Below are 23699 nucleotides of genomic sequence, written 5' to 3'. Positions count from 1 at the left end.
GAGGGATGCTGCCAGCCTTCTCTGCCTGGGGGATCGCCTCCCCCAGCCTTGGCTGCCCCTCTTCACCACCCCTGCCCTCGCCCACCGTGATTCTCACCCAGCTGTCTTGCTCCTCTCAGCATCCCTTCGTCAGCAGCGTCACCAGCAACAAGGCCCTGCGGGAGCTGGTGGCCGAAGCCAAGGCTGAAGTCATGGAGGAGATTGAAGACGGCCGAGATGAGGGGGATGAGGAGGATGCGGTGGAGGCTGCCTCTGTAAGGACATCAGGGGTGCTGGGGAGCACGGGGGAGGGATGGGGTCCCTGCAGCCTCAGCTGGGGCGGAAGGGCACCCAGGAGGCGCAGGAGAGCTTCCTTTCTGTTCTTTCCCAGCTCAGAGGTCACAGGCTCCCACGCCACCGGTTACGTAAGACAGCAGAAAGGCCAGGATGAGGCAGCAGGGTGTGTTGGCCAGATCCTGTAATTTTCAGGGATGACCAGGAATCAGACTTCTCTGTGGGATCTTCCAGTTTTTAAAAGTTGGTAGTTGACTCCTTTTGCTCCCAGCCTGCTCCCCGTGTGACTCACGTACAGAATGAGGATGTGTGTAGCACACGGTGGGCTCAGTGCACGGAAAGACTGCCCGTGATCAGAGGCAACAGGCTGAGGGGTCCGAGCACCCCAGACCCCGTCTGGCCATCGCGAGTGCCCAGGGGACCCATGTCTTGGCACCCTTGTAACCCATCTGCAGCTTCAGCTCTTGGCTGAGTGTAAATTTAAATTAAAGCAGTTTAAACTTCTATAAAACGTTTGTGTTAGCCACTCAGTCGTGTCCAACTCTGCAACGCTATGGACTGTAGCCCACCAGGCTTCTCTGTCCATGGGGGTTCTCCAGGCAAGGATACTGGAATGGGTTGCCATGCCCTTCTCCAGGGGATCTTCCCAACCCAGGGCCTGAAATCAAGTCTCCTGCACTGCCAGCAGATACTTTGCCCTCTGAGCCACCAGGGAGCCTTAAAGCTAATTTAAATTTTTACAAAACATTTGAGCCAAACAAAACACATCTGTGGGCTGGATTCTGCCCTGAACTACCACTTTTGGATCCGTGGTCTAGTCATTTGGGGACAGCTTCCTCCAGGAGGTGAGACTTACTGTCCAGATGGTGCTGTGGACCTAGCGAGGCTTGTCCAGACCTGTCTGTTGGGGAAGGATGATATAGTACTTCCTCAAGTGTAATTCATTCCTGGGAGGAGCTGGAGCTGGTGTGTGAATCCTGTAACTAACCTATAACACTTAGAGATAAAGGTCAGGACAGTGTCAAGGGGAGGCTGGACACAGGGAGACCCTCCTGGACAAGGGGAGGGTCCCAGGGCTGGGATGTGTCCCACTCTTGACCTGGAAGGTGTCTACATGGGTGCTCACTTTATTCATTAAGAGGAATGTTCATGTTTCATCTGCAGAAATCCTTGTTCTGTTTCACAATAGCAACATTTTCAGTACTTTTACCCCCCAAAAGCTCTAAAAAACAAAAACAAAACATGGAAAACATGGTGGTTAATAGACTGAAATCTAGCCTCTGGATTAGTTTGGCTTGGCCTTTCTGTGACTTTTTAAAAATCTGAGTTAGTTGCCATCTAAAAATTGGGAGATGGCATGTGAAACTCCAGGTTCCAGCTGGTCTTGAAAAGTTTGAAGGTCTGGGCTTAGGGGACCTATTTTTCCCAGGCTGTCATGATTGACTAGAGCATAGTAGCTGCTACCCCCTTTAGACAGGGCTCGAGCTGTCTAGCTGGCCGCAGTTGCCTCCACTCCTAGGAGGAATACCTGTTCCTGAAAGCAAGTGGTAATTTTATTGTTGGTTGGGCAGCAGGGAGTGGGGAGGCCTGTGGCTCACTAGCAGGGTACCTATGAGGCCTCCCTGGCCCTCTTCCAAACCTTGTGGGTATCTGACTGTCCAGACTCACTGCGTCTCTGACTCTTGCCTCAGACACATAGGACCGTGGCCTTGACTGTCTGGTTTTTCCTAGCCTCTGGGGAACCACACTCGAGACTCCTCCGAGGTGAGTCAGCTGAGCCTCGATGCGGACAAACTTCTCAAAGAATCACCTTTTACCACGCCACCTCCCAGCCAGCCTAAGGACGATGTGAATGGGCCCAGCGAACCTGCTGGGGATGGGGCCCTCCCCACCAGCCCCCCGGATGTGGCCCCTGGAAATGAGAACGGCCCAGCGGTGCCCGTGCCCCTTCGGAAGTTCCGACCGGTGTCCATGGGAGCCAGAATTCAGGTGTCCGAGGAGCAGCCAGCTGCTGACCAGAGTGGAGACCTCAGTCCAGCGGCCAGCAGGTCCCAGAAAGCCAGCCAGAGCCGTCCCAACAGCAGCGCCCTGGAGACCTTGGGCGGCGAGCTGACCAATGGCAGTCTGGAGCTCCCCGCCCCGGGGTCGCGGAGCCTTGCCAAGAGGGACTCGGATTGTGGCAGCATCTCCACCTCTGGGAGCACGGACTTTGGCACCTCCCTGTCAGCAGACCTGTCCATGAACAAGGAGTCAGGCTGTCTGTCCATCAAGGTAACCGCACCTCTTGTGCGCGGGCTCGGGGCAGGCGTTCTGCAGAAGTGTTGCTGCTCAGTGTTGGGTTGTGAGAGCGTCCAGTGGCTGCCTTGCATTTTAAGTGGTTCATGAGATTTCTCTTTCTTAGGAGCTCTTTGAGTCACTGTTTAATCCTCCAAATATCTTGAGTTCAGTCTGGGGTTAAGTCGTGTCAGGCAGTAGGTTTGGGTTTTAATTTCAGTTTGGGGTTCTGTTTAAATTGGGTTTGGTTAAAGGCCTTGGTCAAATTAGGGAGAGAGGATTCTAGAAGTGAAAGCTCTCTGACTTGTGGATCAGCTATGCAGTCCATTTGCTGATGGATTCAGCGAAAGGGAGTGGGCTCGTGGCTGTTCCGAGGGGGAGCAGCACTGTGAGTGACCCGGGCCACTGCGCTTGAGAGCTCAACGTGAGGCCCTCACTGCAGAGTGCTTCAAAGGAACCATATCGCCGAGTCCAGCCCAGCAAGCAGAGGCTCAGGTGGGAGGTGGGGAGCTGGTCAGACCCCAGACTCTGCACTCTGAATCCCGCGTGTCACGGCGTCCTGATGGTGGGTGCTGTGGCCTCTTTGTCCTCAGGAAGGCCTGACCTTCCCCGGCCCGCTCCCACAAATCATGAGATGTTCGTGAACTCACCTTTGGTCACCTGATTGGCCACCCCAAGAACCTCACCCTCAACTAAGGCTGAAGTTAGGAAATGTTTTGTAACCTTTTGTTTGAAAACCACACAGCACAGACTCAAAAATATTGGCCAAATGAAAGAAGGGAAAAGGAGAAGCACCCAACTATTGCAGTTAGCTTTGGGAACAGAAAGAAAGCGCATTTCTTTTTTTCTTTTTGGGGGGTGGGGTGGAGTGGGGGAGAGAAATCACACCAAAAAATTGAATAGATTAGATCATATTACATTTAAAGCTAGTACATTAAGAACAAGCACAAAACTAAGAGCTAATTTTTTAAAGTGAGAAAATCAGACAAATAGAACAGGGCGAGCAGAGAGGGCAGCAGCTTTTAGGCGTAAGAAGCATTGGGGCCCTTAGGACAGGGTTTCTGTCCCTTCCCTTCTTGAAAAGACACTAAGGGTTAGAAAAAAAAGATAATTTTTTTTTTTTTTAAATCTGATCCACCTCACCTCTCCTCAAGGGTGTTGAGAGCATCCCTTTACTGGTGAGCTGGCAGTGAGTCAGGGAACACAGCTGCTTTGATAAGAGCGCCTGGCTGCGTCAGCGCCCTTGGCTTCACGGGGAGTCTCTTACCCCCTTGCAGGGCCCTGTGACTGGGACCCCAGGCCTTTCTCCCTCGCCACCTCCGGCTAGCCTGTTCCTGGTTGCTGGTCTGACTCATCCTGAGTCCTGGTGCCCAGGAGGGGCTGCCGTAGGGAGATGCTAGAAAGGCCAGGCTGGGCTCCACCAGGAGGGGCCTCGGAAGCTAGGGGAGGAGTTGGAGAAGGAGATGCCATGAAGACTCCAGTGCAGATCCATAGGCTCACCCCAGTCAGGATGGAGACCGTTCAAAGAGTATTTAAATGCCTCCAGGAGTTCTGGCAGCACTGTGTACGCGATCACAGGCGAGGGGCATGATTATTCACAGGAAAAGGTAAAGACAAAGATATGAGTAATTTCATGGTGGCTCCAGAGGGGTGTGGCCTTCTGTGGAGCTCAGGTCAGGTTAGGTTTGGCTGCCAACATAGTTCTGAACTCTGGTTTTCCAGGCTCCTTGGATTTTGGCATTGAAGATAAGAGAGGAGTGGTCTGCAATAGTAACTGTCAGAAATAAATACCAAGTGTTGAACCCTTCTCATGACCCAAGTGCTATTGAATTCCATCCGCCCCTGCTTCATTGCATCTTCAGAACAAGCCTGGGAGGCAAGCAATGCTGCTCGTCTCCTCTGACAGGTAGAGGAAGCTGAGGCTTGGGCAGCACAAGGGGCTTGCCCAGGGTCACAGGGCCAGTAGGTGTAGAAGGAGAGTCGGAACCCAGTTTGCTTGGATGCTGCGACCTGTGCGTGAGAGGGTGCCGGCAGTCAGCAGGCAGGGGCTGGGCAGTGTCCGAAGGGTGAGGTCAGGGAGAGGAGGGGGCCTAACCTCACAGACTCAGGCCTCCAGGTTGAGAAGCTTGAGGCAAGCGGGGGACCACGGACAGTCACCTGCATCCTGGTCGGGGCTGAGACTGGGCCACCCATGGATTCATGGCTGTAATACTGAGCTTTGCCTAATGATCTTCCCTGGCCAGGACTCAAGGCTGCACAATAAGACCCTGAAGAGGACACGCAAGTTTGTGGTGGACGGCGTGGAGGTGAGCATTACCACCTCCAAGATCATCAGCGAGGATGAGAAGAAGGATGAGGAGATGCGATTCCTCAGGTGAGGCTGGGAGGGGCTGCTGATGCCCGTAACAAGGCAGGGATGAGATGGTAGATGTGGGTCTTTCTGGTGCAAGATCTGTCTGTCTGAGACTTCCCTGGCAGCCCAGTGTTTCGGACTCTGTGCTCCAACTGTAGGCGGCACAGATTCAATCCATGGTCAGGGAACTAAGATCTCACCTGCTATGCTGCCAAAAAAAGAGCTGTCTGTCTGTCTACAGCATTAAGTGTGGAATCAGGGACACTAAAAGAATCTGGCTTTGCCTGAGACCCTGTATTCCCTAACTCACTTCCCTCCTCCATATACTCACCCACCTCTTCATCCACTTCCCTCCCCCTCCACTTACATGTCCACTCGTCAGCCCATCCCTCTACCCACTTACTCATTCATCCATCCATCCACACATCCGTTCCTCTATCCTGTAGCCCATCCTTCTAGTCGCCCACCCACCCATCATCTACGCACCCACTCAGCTCCCTATCCACGCACTCCTCCAGCCTCCCCTCCAGCTAGCCAGCCATCCGTTCACCGACATATCCACACCCCCTCCCCAGGTTGGGGGACACACGAATGACCCAGATAATGGAGGCTGTGGCTGGGGTAGAACCCTCATGGGCCAGCAGACAGCATTCAAGATAATTCCCAACCATAGTACATGCTGTGAAGGGAATAATGGCTGATGGGAGAGAGGCCACTGGGCTAGGGGTGGGGGGCCTTGCCTGGCGGGAAATCCCTGAGCAGAGCAGCGGGTTCAGAGGAGCCGGTCAGTGGCAGAGCCGGGAGAGCGTGGCAGGAACTGCTAAGCCCAGGCTTGTTCAGGGACCTGAGAGGGCGGAGCTGGAGGGACAGGGTGCGGAGTCGTTCCCAGGGCCCACAGGGTCCAGGTCACGTCAGTCTGCGGGCAGGGGTGGAGAAACGTAGATTTCATCCCCAGTGGAGGGACTGATGCTGAAGCGCCAATACTTTGGCCACCTGATGCGAAGAGCCGACTCATTGGAAAAGATCCTGATGCTGGGAAAGATTGAGGGCAAGAGGAGAAGGGCACAACAGAGGATGAGATGGTTGGATGGCATCACCGACTCAATGGACGAGTTTGAGCAAACTCCAGAAAATGGTTAAGGACAGGGAAGCCTGGTGTGCTGCAGTTCATGGGGTTGTAAAGAGTCGGATACGACTTAGCGATTCAACAATAACAAAAACAACTGGAATGAAGCATCTGGAGAGTGACGAGCTGTGATGTCCCTTCTAAAAGCCAGCCCTGCTGTCATCCGAGTCTGGGCCACCCAGCCCTGCTGTCATCCAGTCCTGGGGCAGGACTGAAGCAGGGATCCAGGGAGACCCTGGCCGGGACAGTGGCCAGACAGAGGGCGGGTGTGGCGGGACAGCTTGGGTTCAGCCTGCATTCTGGAGGCAAAGCTGGAGATGGGAGGGGTTGGTGTGGGCAGGAGGGTGTGAGGCAGAGCTGTTTGCACTGAGTCATCTTTGCAATCTTAAGGCACTCAGGCGCCCTGACAGCCCTCCCCAGGGAGACCCTACTTCAGCCGTTCTGTAGATGAGGAAACGGCGTTTCTTGGTGGGAACTTACTTGCCTCAGGTCACCCAGTGAGATCTGTCTGTGAGAAGTCTACCAGCTTCCACTGGACCAGGAAGCTTTCTGGGGGGCTTCCCGGGGATGGAGGTGGGGGCTTAGCAGCTAGAGAGGGAGGCCCCAGAGCCACGAAGCTGCCTTGAGGCCAGGGCTTTGCTGGAACAATTTATGACTGGCTTGGAGGACACCTCTGAAACATCAAACACATTCTTATCTTAAGAAAAGCACAGACATTCCGAAGCCAAAGAGGAGGAGTTTTGGATGCCTAGGGGCACGTTTCCCCTCTCGAAGCCAGGGGGATGACAGGCGGACTTTTCACTGCTGAGGTTACTTGTTGTTCAGTCGCTCCGTCGTGTCCGACTCTTTGCGACCCCATGGACTGCAGCACGCCAGGCTTCCCTGTCTTTCGCTATCTCTCGGAGTTTGCTCAAATTCGTGTCTATTGAGTCAGTGATGCCATGTAATCATCTCATCCTCTGCTACCCCCTCCTCCTTTTGCCTTCAATCTTTCGCAGCATCAGTTTTTCCAATAAGTCAGCTGTTTGCATCAGGTGGCCTCCTCTGTGTGTGCTGGGGAGGCTCGGGGCCAGGGGAGGGGTGGTCGTGGTTGCTTTCGGCTGAAAACACTGCCTTCTGTTCTCATGGTCACGGCTCGGGCTTCCACGCTCAGGGGCTGGATTTCCTTTCTGTCCTCTCCCCTCTGGGCAGTTCGGGTTTCTGGGGTTGAAATTCCAACTCCACCGCACCCCATCTGAAAGTGACCCTGAGGCGGGACCCCCGCCTCCCTCCTCAGCAGAGGAGCGGGTGCTGCCCAGCTTTCAAAGGTGAGTTTTGCCGAGGTGGAGAAGAGGTGCTCGCAAAGGAGGAGACTTTTCTTGTTTCCCTGCTGTGGTCTGAAGGCCCCGTGAGTCCGGCCGGGCTGCGGGCTGTCAGACTCTGCCGCGTCCCTGGTTGAACCTGGGTCCTAGCACTTCCGGAGGCTTGGGTCCCATGTAGGCTTTGGAACAGGATCACCGAATAGTCACTCGTGCAGGTTGCAGCTGCTGGGTCAGAGTTCTTTCTGGTTTTCCCTGAAGTTCCTGGAGCTGATTCTTTCCTTCTTGAGCCTGTCTCGGCCTGCCTTTCCCTTGTGAGGACGCCGGTGGGTCAGGAGGTCATGTCAGAAGCCGGCTGCTTACACCTTACTCTGCTTGTTTTTTGTCAGTTGCTCTCTGAGCCTTAGTTCCTCTTGTGTCAGGATTTCCATGTCTTTGTTTACGCTCTCAGAAATCGCCTCCTGCCTCCTCTCTTCCCGAAATGCAGAGGCTCCCAGAGACGCCTCCCTACACAGCTGTAAAAAGTGTCTCTGGCTTTTCCCAGAGACTGGGCGGCCTTTGCCTCTTCTTCCTCATTACCATTCGAGAAGTTACCACTTGGGGAGTGGTTGCCATGTGTCGGACAGGCACTGCAGGTATCACCTCGTTTAACCTTAAAGAACCTGTGAGGAAGAGATTATCTCCCCATTTTACAGATGCAGCAGAGAAAGGGCCTGCAAAGCCTGAGCCACTGCCTGAGGGCGCCTGGCTGGAAAGTGAGCTGAGCTAAGATTCGCACGCGGCCTCTCTGACCCCTGGAGCGGGAGACCTCCCCTCCTGCAGCTGCTGGTGGGCAGTTCCTGGGGAGCTCTGCCGCTCAGAGCCGTGAGGCAGGCCTGCGGTGGGGGTGGCCACGGGGCAGCCTGCAGATGCTGGGCTAGAGCAGAGTACAGGCTGCCAAGCGGTCCCCGTTCCCCGCCAGGAGGCCCGAGTCTTCTGCCATCATTTTAATTTCTTTTCTGATTATATAAAAGATACATACCAATTTTTAATGGACTTGCTCAGAAAGAAGCGTGGTAGGTGGGCTTTATCCCACAAGTGGGCTTCCCAGGTGACTCAGTAGCAAAGAATCTGCCTGCCAGTGAAGGAAGCGCAGGAGACTCAGGTTCAATCCCCGGGTCAGGAAGATCCCCTGGAGGAGGAAATGGCAACGCACTCCAGTTTTCTTGCTGGGAAAATCCCACGGAGAGAGGAGCCTGGTGGGCTGTAGTCCAGGGGATCGCAAGAAGTCAGACACGACTGAGCATGCATGCATGCCACCAGTATTGTTCTGTGTGTCACTCACGCACACATTGACAATAAATATGTTCCAAAGTTAAGGTACACTGTGTGGTCTGGGTCAAATTTTTATTGTATTTACATTTTGAATAGGTAATATAATATCATGGTTCAAGACTGAAAAAGGAAAAGAGGGTGAACAGTGAAACATCTCCCTCACTCACTTTTCTGCCAGCCACCCGGCTCCCTTCTTTGTGTTAATATTTTACAGTGTAATCCTTCCAGAAACATTTTACAGTGTAATCCTTCCAGAAACACTCAGTGTTTAAATAGGAAAGTAAACTTGCACAGGCCCATGTGCACACACATATATGGTCCTTCTTGTTTTTCAACCAGATGGTCAGTAGCATAATAGACCCACTCTTTAATAGCTTGCTTTTTTCATTTAGAGATCAGTCCCTATCTGTTTATAAAGAATTGCTGCATTTTTCATAGATTTTTTCCCCATGTAATTTGATACCTTCTAGAAATTCATTTTTAATGGTTGAATAAAATTATGTCAGACATATTTTATTTAATTAGATCTATATTGACAGACATATAAGTTGTTTCCAATTTTGTACTATTATAAATAGCATTGTTATGAATGGTGGTGGTGGTTTACTTACTGTTGTGTCCGACTCTTGTGACCCCATGGACTATAGCCTGCCAGGGTCCTCTGTCCATGGGATTTTCCTGGCAAGAATATTTGAGTGGGTGAATATCCTTATTCAGTTTTGCTGTATATCTATGAATATCTCTTTAGAATCACTATCCAGAAGTGGAACTATGTCAGAAGCATACCTTACTGACAAATTGTCCTCCAGAAATGTGTTAATTTGTACATATCAGCAATATAGGAAAGTATCAATTTCCCCTACATTCTTACCTATTTAATGAAAATGGTATTTGTTTTTTAATCTGAATTTCATATCCATATAGATGATTTAAATTTTCTTTTTGTCTTTTGTTTTATGTCTGTTCATGCTCTGTGCCACTTTTTAAAATTAGGATATTCCTGTTTTTCTTATTGATTTGTAAGCACTCTTTATATACTCAGATTATTAATGTGTTGCCTGTCAATCACTGTCAAATAAAATGTGAGTTCTAAGTTCTCGTCCTGCCTCTGTCCCGGACCATGTGATGCCTCACCATGCCCCCGCCTTCCGTGTCCTTAGCTATGACTTATGTGATCATTGAGGATACTTTCTGACTGGAACGTCCACATCCTTCTACCCTTCAGGCGCCAGGAACTCCGGGAGCTTCGGCTGCTCCAGAAAGAAGAACATCGGAATCAAACCCAACTGAGCAGCAAGCATGAGCTGCAGCTGGAGCAAATGCATAAGCGTTTTGAACAAGAAATCAACGTGAGTGTGAGAAGAGATGGGTCCCCAGAGAGCTTCTTGCCTCCTTATTTTCTTTAAGCAGAGGTCACCAAGTGAGGATGGTTGGCCATGGAGAGTAAATCGCAACAGTTTCCCAGTTCCCCTGGTTTCCTGATGTCCTTAGGCACTGACTTGTAAACGCAGTATCGCATGCAGTCACACAGGAGGACCTCTAGAGGGGACGTAACCTTTACTGAGCCCCATGCAACAACGCTGCGAGGCAGATGGTCTGGTCTTTGTTTTGCACCTGAGGAAACTGACTCAGAGAGGTTAGGTGACTTGTCTCAGGTCACACAGTGAGGTAGTAGAGCTGGGATTCAAGCCCAGGTGTGAGCACAGCCTCTGGGCTTTCCCCATCTCCCTCCTAGGTGACTTTCCTTTTCTGCTCTTTCTAGGCCAAGAAGAAGTTCTTTGACATAGAGCTGGAGAACCTGGAGCGTCAGCAAAAGCAACAAGTAGAGAAGATGGAGCAAGACCATGCGGTGCGCCGCCGGGAGGAGGCCAAGCGGATTCGCCTGGAGCAAGAGCGGGACTATGCCAAATTCCAGGAGCAGCTCAAGCTGATGAAGAAGGAGGTGAATACGTGCTGGGTGGAAGCAGGGCATCCTGGGAGGCTGAGGGCCCTCTCAGCTGCAAATGATCAAACCCCAGCTCAAACTCACCTCAGCAATAAAGGGAATTTGGAGGAGCTTACATACCTGAGAAGTGCATGTCCAGGGATGTCTGGATCTGCATCCTCCAGCTGTGCCATCAGGAGCCCCTTCTCCATATTTTGGGCTCTGCCTTCCTCTGCGTGGGCTTGGCTCCAGGCAGGCCCTTGTCTTGTGGCCTCAGGCAACTTCCTCGACATCCCTCCAGCTTAGCAGCCTGAGCTGGAAGAGAGCAGGGAGGAGGGAAGGGATGGCGACTTAGGGGAACTTGAGATGCTGTCACCAGGCGGGGAGCTGAGTGCTGGGTGGGTGCACACACATCCTCCGTGCCTGACTCTCCCTTCACCTAGAAGAGTAGCTCCCTCACTTGGACCCACGTGCCTCTTCTCCCTCTTTCCCCAACAGCTGGAAGGGGAAGTGGCAAAGAGGTAATGGTCCTGAAACAAGGGAAGGGAGGCCTGCCCCGGGGCAGGGCGTCTGAGTCCTAGAGAGCAGCCCGCGCCTCCCCCGTGGAGCCAGACACTTGGCGGCTGGGCCAGACTTTCTTTCCTGAACCCTCAGGAGAGAGGATGGGAACGAGGAGGGCAGAACCTGGGACAGGGGGTGCCAAGCCAGGCTGCTCCCGATCTCCAGGTGGGAATGGTAGGGGCAGCTTCTGGGGGTGGCCCATGGTGCTTTTCAGGGCCCGCAGAGCCCAGGGCCCAGACTTGACTGTGTCGGACATGACATGTGGTGAATCCAGGAGGCCTCCAGTGGCTGCCTGTGGGAGTCAGGGCCACTGGCTGTGATGACACAGCTTGCCTAGTCCTAAATCAAGATAAATAATATTCTGATGCAATGTTTTAAAATAGAAATTAGTGTAAAATATTCATCACGGGTTACTCCCTGGAAGTCCAGCGGTGAGACTCTGCAATTTTACTGCCGAGGGCCCAGGTTCAATCCCTGGCTGGAGAACTAAGATCCCACAAGCCACATGGCGTGGTCAAAAATAAAAAAAATTCCCAATGAACAGATTATCAGCTATTTAAAATAAAAGCAGGATCCGACAGAGCCAGGATTAGTCTGAGGCGATGAGGCTGAGCCCTCCAAGTATAGGACTTGATCCTGTCTGTATTTGCTATTTTGTTCATGGTTTCTTTGGCATTAATTTTGAGTTTCTAGAATTGTATTTATTCCCCTTTGTGCCTGAGGTGAGTGCCTCCACTTTTTGTTGTTTAGTTACTAAGTCATGTCCGACTCTTTGCAACCCCATGGACTGTAGCACACCAGTCTTCTCTGTCCTCCATGATCTCCCGGAGTTTGTTCAAATTCATGTCCATTGAGTTGGTGATGCCATCCAGCCATCTCATCCTCTGTCGTCCCCTTCTCCTCCTGCCTTCAATCTTTCCTAGCATCAGGGTCTTTTCCAGTGAGTCGGCCCTTTGCATCAGGTGGCCAAAGTATTGGACCTTCAGCTTCAGCATCAGTCCTTCCAATGAATATTCGGGACTGATTTCCTTTAGGATTGACTGGTTTGATCTCCTTGCAGTCCAAGGGACTCTCATGAGTCTTCTCCAGCACTGCAGTTCAAAAGCATCAATTCTTCAATGCTCAGCCTTCTTTATGATCTAATTTTCACATCCGTGCATGATTACTGGAAAAACCATAGCTCTAACTATATGAACCTTTGTCAGCAAAGTGATGTCTCTGCTTTTTAACCCACTGTCTAGGTTGTCATAGTTTTCCTTCCAAAGGCCTTGACTTACCCTGGCTCTGAACCTCCTGCTGAGAGATGGGCTTGTGGACAGAGATATGTGGGGGTTGGGGAGGGGAGGGGCTGATACTAAACACTTCCACAGCCCCAGTGCTGGGAACACAGGCTTGGGAGGCAGGCTTGTTTCCAAGTCTTTGGCACTGTGGCTCAAAGCTAACTGCTAGGCTTTGGACAAGCTACAGGCAGACCTTGTTTTATTGCACTTAGCAGGTGTTGTGTTTTCTTTGTACAAATTGAAGGTTTGTGGCAACCCTGCCACGAGCAAGTCTTTCTGTACCATTTTTTCCAACAGCATTTGCTCACTTCCTGTCTGTGTCACATTTTGGTAATGCTTGCATACTTCAGACTTTATAATTATATTTGCCATGGTGATTGGTGGTGGTTATTTTTGCAGAAGGATTACAATTCGCTGAAGGCTGAGATGATGACTAGCATTTTTTAGCAATAAAACATGTTTATGTTATATACAGTTTTTTAAGACATGCTATTACACACTTAACAGACTACAATATATTGTAAATGTAACTTTTCCTATATACTGAGAAACCAGAAAATTCACGGAACTTGCTTCATTGCAATCTTCACCTTATTGTGGTTGTCTGGAACCAAACCAGTGATATTCTGGAGTTATTGCCTGAGTTCTGGCTGTCTTCTGTCACAGTGAGAATTATTCAGGGGCTGTTGTGTTGAGTGCCTACCTGTGTGGCATTGAATGGGGTACCAGGGACACTAATGAACAAAATAGATAGGGTCCCTCAAGGAGTTTGTTAATTTCCAGGGAAGCTAGAGAAACAAAGTACAGTACTAAATAAATAAAACTGTTGCCCGTTACATAGTAATAATTGCTGTGAGAGCAGATAGGCTGGTTAACTAGAGAAGATAAGGAGAGCTCTGCTTTAGAAGGGAAAGCAGGTGATGACAGGATCGCTCGGGAAGCTGTTCGAGATATAGACTAAATGGCAATGCTGGCCTGGCACCAGGCACCTCGTAAGCACTTACTGCACGGTGGCCCCTCCGGTCATGCTTACCATTATCAGTGTTACGTCTAAGGATTCCTGCTGGTGGGACCCGTGAGAGGCTGTGCTTCACGGAACACCCCCAAAGTGTCCCAGGATTCCGTATCCTGCCATGGCCTACTCCATAGTCAGAAGGCCTTCTTTGACTGCAGAGGTCACCTCTGTGCAGGTGAAGCCCAGTAGGAATGGCAGGCTTGGGTAGAGACGGCCTGCCCATGGCCCTTGGATTGGTGGTTAGGCTGCACCAGCAGGGGTGAGGGACGAAAGTGGGAATGGGTAGGACGCCCAGGTGAGCAGACTCTGAAATATCGGTGGGTGCATTAGCCAGCCCAGTGCTGCATCAGAGAAGCCCCCACGTGGATGCTGGCGAGGGGCACCACACAGGTCTGAGTGGACTTACTAAAGAAGAAGTCTCTCTTTCCTTTATTTCTGGCCGTGCTGGGTGTTTATCGCTGTGCGTGGGCTTTTTCTGCAGTTGCAGCGGGTGGGGGCTGCTCTCTGCTGCGGTGCCTGGGCCCGTGTTTGTGGGGGCTGCTCTGGCCTCAGAGCACAGGGTCCAGGTGCGGGGCTCCTGCGGGGTGCCGTGTGGGCTCAGCGGCTGTGGCTCATGGGCTCTCGACTACCGGCTCCATAGTTGTGGCACACGAGCTTATCTTCACAAACCTGTGTCCGCTGCATTGGCACATGGATTCTTTATCACTGGACCTCCAGAGAAGTCCCAGTGTGGACTTTTGTTTAACCAGTTCAGAGCAAGGCAGGGTTCACCCTGTCCATTTCCCTACAACCCACTGATTGTGAGAAAGCTGGTCATGATTTGATCCCAGGCATAGAAAACATACAAAAATAACAGAGGGTAAAACTTGAGATGCCTCCTGGGGCCTCTTTCATGGTTACAGCAGTTATTATGAAATATTTATCATGCTAATGACCTTCGTGCACTTAGGAGGTATGCATATAGGAAAAAATCAGTATTAGTAAGCTAGTTGAATGGGGACATATTTATTCTTCATTGTTGTTTCAAGTAATTAAACCCAGCACTGTGTATGTCTGTGCATAGAAATATAATAAATATATTTTGTGAGGATGGAACTGGTGGTCTGCTTCTCATTGCCCGTACACACAGTACATTTAATATCCGTGAGAAACTCAGTTGACGATTGTAACTTACTTCTTAGATCTCCTAAATGTGAAAACAGACTCAGTCTTAAAGGAAATCTTTCCAGAACTCTTGTTTCCTTGCCTTCCTAGGCAAAACTCATTAAACATAATTTAACTACTTCTTAAATAGTTTGGATCTCTATAATACCACAGCATTATACTCCTGGAAGGACCCTGGGAATTTTAATTAAAAGCCAGATAATTTTTTCTGATGAGAGAATGGGAAACAAGTCCAGGGACTGTTCCAAAGATGGGCAGTTGGATCAGAAAGCAGGATATCTGACATTGAGTAGAGAGCCTGTCTTTATAGCCCTCAGTCAGAGTGGTGCTGGTACATCCCTACCCTCAGGGGCTTCTTATGAGTAAGTCCAAGTGCCCATTTGCCAAGTAACCCCATGTGACTCTACTCTGAATGTTCTTTTGCTTTCTCCCTCCATTGGCAGTGGGGTAACACTTCTTACAGTGTTCAGTGCCTTTAGCATAAAGCTCCAGACCCTTTTCTAAACTGCTGCTTCTCATCTGTCCTGGAAAACCACTTCATCAAGCTTGAAAAGCACCCTTCTAAGCTAGTGGGTCTTTTCAATTGTATTCTGCCTGAATGGGGCTGTCAGTGGCATTTTGACAAACTCTAGACAGGTGCTAAATTATCATTATGTACCATATGTCCAGGGGAGCCTTTGGATATTGACGGTGAAGTGACACACATGCAATTTTTGAGATATCTTATGAGGATGTCTAAGACAGTAGTGTGACAGTGGTTCTCAACCAGGGACTCTTTTTGCCCATCCCATGTCCTCCCCACCCCTCCCCCTGCCGCCGCCCCGAGAACATTTGGCAATATCTAGAAACATTTTTGGTTGTCATGACTGGGGAGAAGGTGTTATAGCATCTAAGGTCAGAGATGCTATTAACATTCTATAGTGCATGGGAAACCCCCACAACAAAGAATTATTTGGCTCCAAAAGTCAAAAGTGCCAAGGCTGAGAAACCCTAATCAAAGACTGTTAAAGCTAAAGAATACAGGGGCAGGATTTGGATTACAGACCTAAAGCCATGAAAGAAAACACCGGAGAATTGAAAGAAGAGACGATAAACAATAGCTGGTAGGGTCTTGGGGTCATATGTTAAATGTACATTTAATTTTAGGAGAGGCTGCCAAACTTTTACAAAAGAGTCTGTATTATTTTACATGTCCAGAACAATGCGTGAGTTCCAGTTGCTCCACGTCATAACCAGCGCTTGGAATCATTAGTTTGATTTTTTCTATTTTTGCCATTCTGATAGGAAGTGATATTGCATTGTGACTTTTTATTTGTGTTTCATTAATGACTAATGTTGAATATCTTTTCATGTGCTTATTTGCTGTCTATATATCTTTTTTGACAAGGTCCTATTTAAATCTTTCACTCATTTGTTTAGCTGGGTGATTTCTTTATTTTTTTATTACTGAATTCTGACAGTTTTTTTTACATTCTGGATACAGTCCTTGTCAGTTACATATTTTGCAAATGTTTGCTCCCAATCTGTGGCTTGTCTTTTGGTTCTTCTAACAGTGTCTTGCATAAAGCAGAAGTACATACTCTGATGATGTCTACTTTATCATTTTTTCTTTTACAGATTGTGTGTTTACTGGCGTATCTAAGCTACTTTTGCACAGCTCAAGGTCATGCTTTCTTTCAGATGTTTTACACTTTTAAGTGTTACATTAGATGTGTAATGTGTGGGTGAGATTCACTGTTATTAGTGTTGATTTTGCCTATGGATGTCCAGTTTTCTAGCATCATTTGCTGAAAGGACTATCCATTCTCCATTGATCTGCCTTTGCATCTTTATGCAAAATCAATTGACCATATATTCTGTGTGTCTGTAACTGGACTATATGCAGGTCCATTGATCTATTTGTCTACCTTTCACCAATTCTACAATGTCTTGATAAATATACTTTTACAGTAAATCAGGTAGTGTAAGTCCTCCAACTTTATTCCTTTTTTCCAAAATTATTTTGGTTATTCTAGTTCCTTTGCCCATCCATATATATCTTAGAATCAGTTTATTGATTTCTGTAAAAATATCTGATGAAATTTTTGATTGAGATTGAGTTGAATTCATGTATCAATTTAGGGAGAATGGAATTGGAACAATATTGAACCTTCCTTTCTATGAACATAATCTATCCATTCATTTAGTTCTTCTTTAACATCCTTCCTTAGTGTTTTATAGTTTTCAGCATACAAATTCAGCATATATTTTGTTAGAATTATATTTAGTTCATTTTTTGTGTTATTGTACAAGATACTATTTTTTGATGTCAATTTCTAATGTCAAAGCTATAGTATAGGAAAATACTGGTATATTGAGCCCTGTATATTGATCTCCCTTAAACTCATCAGTTCTAGGACTTTTGAAAAAAATAGACTTGTGATTTTTCCACATAGACAACAATTTTGCAAACAGTTTTATTTCTTTTTATTTTATTTAAAAAATTTTTATTGAAGTATAGTTGACTTAGCATGTTGTGTTAATTTCTGCTGTACAGAAAAGTGAATCAGTTATACATAAATATATATTCTCTCATATCCTTTGCGACCCCATGGACTATATACTTCATGGAATTACCCAGGCCAGAATACTGGAGTGGGTAGCCTTTCCCTTCTCCAGGGGATCTTCCCAACCCAGGGGTCAAACCCACAGGGGTCAAAGCCACAAGGGAAGCCCATATTCTTTTCTATCATGGTTTATTACAGGGTATTGAATGTAGTTCCCTGTGCTATACACTAGGACCTTATTGTTTATCATATTTCTCTTTTTCATCTATATATTTTTTGTTTATTTTTCTTTCTTTATCATGCTGGCAAGGACCTGTAGTGGGATTTTAAACAGGAATAGTAAAGTGGACATCTTTGCCTTGTTCCCAGTCTTAAGGGGAAAACATTTAGTCTTTTATAGTTAAGTATGATGTTAGCATTAAGGTTTTTGTAGATGCTGTCTTTCAGATTAAGGAAGTTCCCTTCTACTTCTAGTGTGCTAATAGATTTTGTCATGAATGGATGTTGAATTTTATCAAATAGTTTTCCTATATTGATATCATATAGTTTTTCTTCTTTAGTGTACTGATATTGTGAATTATATTGACTGATTCTCACATATTGAATGAGCTTTACATTCCTGGGATAAAGCCCACTTGGTCATTATGTATTTTCCTTTTGATATATTACTAGATTGAGTTTGCTATTATTTTGGTGAGGATTTTTGAGTCTGTATTCATTGAAAAGATATTGGTCTGTGGTTTTCTTTTAATGTTGCTCTGGTTTTAGTTATTTGTTTCTTCTTGAATGTACTTTGGTACTTTCTTTCAAGCAATTTGTCTATTTCACCTGATGGGCTGAATTTATTGACATAAAGCTGTTCATGGTATTCCCTTGGTATCCTTTTAATGACTGTAGGATCTGTGGTGATTTCTCTTTCCCTCTTCATATGGTAGTTTGTGTTGTAGTATCCTCTTTCTCTCCTGCCTCCCTTTCCCTCTCATCTTCTTCCTCCTCCTTTGTCAATCTGGCTCAAGGTTTGTTAATTTTATTGACCGTTGCCTGGTTCTCTGGCCAGAAACATGAGGTTTGTTAGGGTTTTACCTACTTTTTCACAGCATCACTGTCCAGGATTGGGGCAAAGCTAGGAGAGCAAAAGGAAAAAGGGAAACCAGGAAACTCAACCCCAATACCAGCCCTTCTATAAGTCTTGACTTCCTTTCATAGTCACCTTCTTTTGTTTACTTTTCAGAGTCCTCAGGTAGTTGCTTTTTGTGTTTTATCCAGATTTTTTCATTGTATTCAGCAGGAAAGAGAGGTTGTATTGACTTACCTCATTATGTCAGAAGCAGAACTCTCCTGAAATGCTCTTTTTTAAATCACAGACAGTATTTTTACCCTCAGTCACTGCTCCTAAGGAACCTGTCAGTGCGTGTGTGTTTTGAGATATCAGGTACCTGTAAAGATATGAGTTATTCACAGAAAACTGTCTGAGGAAATCTAGGTTCCTTACAGAGAAGTGTCATGACTCTCTTCTCTTTCTTCTGTTATCAAAGACAGAAACCCACTTCTGGCTGGTTTGAGAATACTGTTAGCCTCTGACCAGGAAGCCAGAAATGTCACTTCCCTCATCTCTTAACATTGCTTCCCTGAGTTGATTCTGTCTCGGGCGGATCCCTCCAGAGTGGCCCACCATGACATACATCTTCCCAGATCAGCAACCCAAAGGACAGAGAGTGGCTTTCCCCAATAGTTTTAGCAAACATCTTGAAGCTGTTACTAGCCCGACGAGGACTGCTTGCTCATCTCTGAACCAGTCTCTGATGCCAAGGCATGGAATATGCTGACAGACAGCCTCGATCTTATGCTTAGCCTAGGGTCAGTTGGGGTTGAGGCGTCAGTTATACCTGACCCTCAGACACTGAGTGGGAGCTACTTAAAACATTCGTTCTCAGCCAGGGTGATATCACCCCCAAGGAATTAAAAACATCTTAGATATTATATGGTTTAACAGATTGACAGTGTTATTTGTGGGATTAACATTTCATGGAGGTGGGTAACTATGAAAAAATGTTGAAAAGGGCTTCTGAGGGGACAACAGTTTAAAAGGAGGCTGAGAAACACTGCCCTAAATGAAACTGAGATACTATCATCAAAAAAAGGGGCATGGATACCAAAGAGCAAAAACGGCACTTATCTACTCTGGGGGTGTCTGGAAACTGGAGACTGGTGGCCAGGGGGTGCCCTCTGTACCAGGGTGGAGAGCAGGTGGGGCTAGTGCCTAGAAAGCTGGGCCTTGTCTTCAGGCTCCCTGGCCCAGGAGCTCTGGGATTGCAGGGTTGTTTTGTGTGAAGTGTGAGGAGGTGCCCTGACCCAGCAATCCTCTGCTGTTTCTGGTGCAGGTGAAGAATGAGGTGGAGAAGCTCCCCAGGCAGCAGCGGAAGGAGAGCATGAAGCAGAAGATGGAGGAGCACGCTCAGAAAAAGCAGCTTCTCGTGAGTCCTTGTCCCTCAGCTGGGGAGTTGGAGGGGTTGGAGAGACCGTGAGTGGTGCCTCAAGCCCTTCTGGGTCTGTGTCCGTGCCCTGCCCCTTGAATATTCACCTGTCTCTATTCTTGCTTGTGCTCAGTCATGTCCAACTCTTTGGCAACCCCACAGACTGTAGGCCACCAGGCTCCTCTGTTCATGGGATTTCCCAGAATACTGGAGTGGGTTGCCATTTCCTTTTCAGGGGATCTTCCCGACCCAGGGATCGAACCTGAGTCTCCAGCTTTGGCAGGCAGATTCTTAACCACTGAGCTACCTGGGAGATCCCCATATCCCTCATTCTGAATATCTAAGTCAGATTATCCTGGCTATCCCTTTTATCACCTCTCTCATGCAGCCTTCCTGGATTGCCCTCACTCCAGCTAGAAGTGAGCTCTCCCATCTCTGCGAGACACCAGACATTTATTTCCATCTCTCCCAAAGCCTTTAGCACCTCCTGCCTTGTTTTATGACTGTTTGTACATCACATCTCCTTGACCAACCCAGTATATCCATCTGCCCACTTGGAGTCTCAAAGACATCAAGTCCAGACCTCCCAGACCTCGTCCTGTTCCCACGTTCTGAGGGGTCATCGCCCTCCATTGTCTTGTGAGACCAGAGGCCTTGTCATTCCTGGTGCCTCTTTTCCCTCAGTTCTTCATCACTTCTCAGAGTTTGGATTTTTTTTTAAATCTCCAAACTCTCTCTGGATCCATCAAGTTGTCAGCATCTCTGTGACCCCCGAGCCTGTTGCCTTTTGCCTGGACTACTCAGTAACCTCCCAGCTCATTTCCCTGAAGCTCTTGCAGCTCTTTCTTTCACACCAGTTGGTGTGATCAACATGAATTCCAAATCTGATCCAGATCTGATTATGACACCCTCCCCACAAAGCCCTTTAAGCCCTTCATATGGATAAACCTTCACTTTACCCATCTGATCAGATCAGCCTTCCCATGTGCTTTCAAGGCCCTGTAGGTCTGGTTCCCGTCTGCCTCTCCCAGCTGAACGCAGTCCCCTCTGCTCCAACCTCACCAGCCTTCTTGCCACTTCATGCTCGCATCTTCTCCCTCTTCCTCTGTCCCCAAATGAAAGAAAATTAGAGTCTACCATTACAAATGTATTTGTATTAATATATTACCTAGTTTAGTGTTCACGGCTTGCCAGGATAGGTGCTGTTTGTTTTTCCCTTTACAGAGGAAGAAACTAGGGCTCAGAGAGTTGACAACGCACAGTTAACGTGGGGTCCGAGGCCTTAAACTGAATCTGACTCCAGACTCTCCTGCTTTCCTACAACCTGTCCCTTGATGCTGTGATTAGAGGAAGAATGCAGGGCTGGGGAGTGGTGGAGAGACAGGTCCTCCTTCCCTGAGAGGGAGAGCAGATTGGCCCTTGGAAACCACTCTGGCAATTGCATCAAGAGCCTCAAAAATGTATCAAGAGCCCCCAAAATCCATCTTTTGGCCTAGATTTTCTGCTTCTAGGGCTAATCTTACAGATGAGTCATCACAGAGGCTCAAGGACATTTAGCTACCAGAATGTGAAGAGCAGCAGTATCTAAAAGAAAATCTATACACAACCTGTTATGTATTGGTTTGATAAGTTAGGGTGCAATTATACCATGAAATATATTCAGCCATTAAAATGTATTTTTGATAGAAGGTTACATTATGACATGGAAAAGCTTTTTAATGATTTTTTAAATTGTGGTCAAATATGAAATTTGATATCTTACCCATGTTTAAATGATTCTAAGTACATTAACATCATTGTGCATTACCATTACCACGATCCATCTCCAGAACTCTTTATCTTTCACATCAGAAACTCTGTACCCATTAAACAAGAACTCCCCACGATACCCTCCCTCCAGTCCCTGACGACCACCATTCTATAAATTTGACCTCATATAAATGGAATTGTACATTATTTACCCTTTTGTGTCTGGTTTACTTCACTTACCACGTCCTCAAGGTTCATCCATGTTGTAGCATGTATAAGAATTTCCTGCCATTTAAAGCCTGAATAATATTTCACTGTATGTATATACCACATTGTGTTTATTTATCTGTTTATGGACACTTGAGTTGTTTCCAATCCCCTGGCTGTTGGGCTATGAGTATGGGTGTATAAATACCTCTTCAAGTCTTTTTTTTTTCAAGTCTTTAAATGTAATTTTTGTGAAACAACAGATGTAGATACATTTATATAAATGTACCAAAACCAGCTGCTAGCAATGAGTGATAACATTAGTGCAAATTTTAGTTTCTTAACATGTTTCCTAAAGTTTTAAATTTTTTAATTTAGTATTTTTTATTGAAGTATACAATGTTGTGTTAGTTTTAAGTATACAGCATAGTGATTCAGATATATATATATATTTCAGATTCTTTTCCCTTGCAGGTTATTACAAAATACTGAGTATCATTCTCTGTGCTATACAGTGGGTCCTTGTTGGTTATCTATGTCATATATAGTAGCTTTTACTCTTTATTAAGGAAAATTAAAAACATAGGCAAAAATAGGTATAATAATATAATAACCGTAAAGAGTTGGATATGCCTGTGTGGCTGAACCCCCCCCCCCCCCATATACGTATCACCTGATCTCAGTAATTATCAAGTCCTGTCTCCTCACTTCCCCACTCTACTGTGTTATTTTGAATTGAATCCTAGACCTCATATCATTTCACCTGCAAGTACCTCAATATGTATCTCTAAGAAAATAACAACAAAACCAAAAACACACTTAAAATTTTATAAATTTTTTATGGAAAATTTTTTTGGCCGTGCCGTGTGTCTTGTGGGACTTTAGTTCCCTCAGCAGGATTGCACCCCGGCCCTTGGCAGCGAGGAGTGGAGTCCTGGCCACTGGACGGCCAGGGAATTCTTACACCTAAAATTCTAAATACTTGACCTTCACAGGACCGGGAGTTCGTGGCCAAGCAGAAGGAGGACCTGGAGCTGGCGATGAAGAGGATCACGGCCGACAACCGGCGGGAGATCTGCGACAAGGAGCGCGAGTGCCTCACGCGGAAGCAGGAGCTCCTTCGAGGTGGGCGCCCCAGCGGGGCGCGCGCCGGGCCTGGAGGGGCATCCCAGCCCTGGGCGGGACCCTAAGACCAGAGTCCGCCTCGTGGTGAAACAGGAGGGAAACCCCCAGGGAGGTCAAGACTGAGGCAGGGATACCACTACCAATGACACGATTTAAGATGCTGGCGCATGTCGAGGAAGGAAGGAGAAACAGAAGCGTCGTAGAATGGGTGGAAACTGTAGTAATGAATCAGTGAGCCGGTCAGCGGGGTGGCGAGGTGGGGACAGAATCAGAGCCCCTCAGAGCAGCCGTCACGTCTGGGGCGCCTCCTCTGCCAAGCCGTGTGCCTTCCCCTGTGCCTGCGTCACGTCGTGTCCTGAAGTCCACACGGCAGACCCTGCCGTTTGCCCGTTCTTAGAGGTGAGGAGACCGAGGCTTGGAGAGCGGCTGCGCTTTGGCCAGAGTTGCCCGGCGGGCCTGGATGCAGACCTGCTCTCGCAGCCATGCTCTTGGGTCCCCCGGTGGGGTGGGGTTTGGGCAGGTTTGGTGCTGGCAGGCCCCTCCCAGCACGAGACTGTCCAGAGACAACAGGGCGGGTCACCGCCCGGGGAGACGGGGCGAGGGGCTCCCGGGGAAGACGGGCCTCAAGGCGGGGAGCTCGTGTGTCTGGGTGATGGCCTTCAGCGTGGGGAGCTCCGCTGGGGAGGCTCTGGCTGGGGTGCTCTGGAGGACGCAGGGCTTGCGGTCTTTATATAGCCCCCAGGCTGTCTTATTTATGGCCAGCAGATGTTGGCTACAATTTTACGGGGTATGGAAAGCAAGCAGGCTCCAAATGGCTAGAAGTCTGTTGTCTGAACTGCATTTACAACAGCTGACTGAGTGGAAATTGGACTTTGGTGCCTGTGGGCTGTGGACCTAATGGTCCCTGTCTGTCGGACAGATGTAAACACAGGACTGATACACAAGTGCTGTTTCTGGCTCATTATTATACTGGGGACTGCAGCCAGGACTCCGATGGCCAGGGCACTTAAACGGTA

The 23699-nt window shown here is 48.0% G+C and overlaps 1 protein-coding gene across 3 annotated transcripts in view; it reads left to right on the top strand.

Annotated features, from left to right (window-relative positions):
- Nucleotides 1–23699, top strand: part of STK10 (serine/threonine kinase 10) — a 140641-nt gene that overhangs the window by 103782 nt on the left and 13160 nt on the right. For all 3 annotated transcript variants that reach the window (XM_043887671.1, XM_043887670.1, XM_043887672.1), the window contains exons 8-14: nt 120–254; nt 2005–2544; nt 4791–4921; nt 9864–9987; nt 10401–10580; nt 19510–19602; nt 22554–22683. In XM_043887671.1, coding sequence (XP_043743606.1) covers nt 120–254; nt 2005–2544; nt 4791–4921; nt 9864–9987; nt 10401–10580; nt 19510–19602; nt 22554–22683 — 1333 coding nt within the window. The remainder of the gene's footprint in view (nt 1–119; nt 255–2004; nt 2545–4790; nt 4922–9863; nt 9988–10400; nt 10581–19509; nt 19603–22553; nt 22684–23699) is intronic.

Source organism: Cervus elaphus, chromosome 25 (genome assembly GCF_910594005.1).
Source record: "Cervus elaphus chromosome 25, mCerEla1.1, whole genome shotgun sequence".
Classification (NCBI taxonomy): Eukaryota; Metazoa; Chordata; class Mammalia; order Artiodactyla; family Cervidae; genus Cervus; species Cervus elaphus.
The sequence above is the reverse complement of the archived record's forward strand: the minus strand, read 5'-3'. Positions and strand labels throughout refer to the sequence as shown.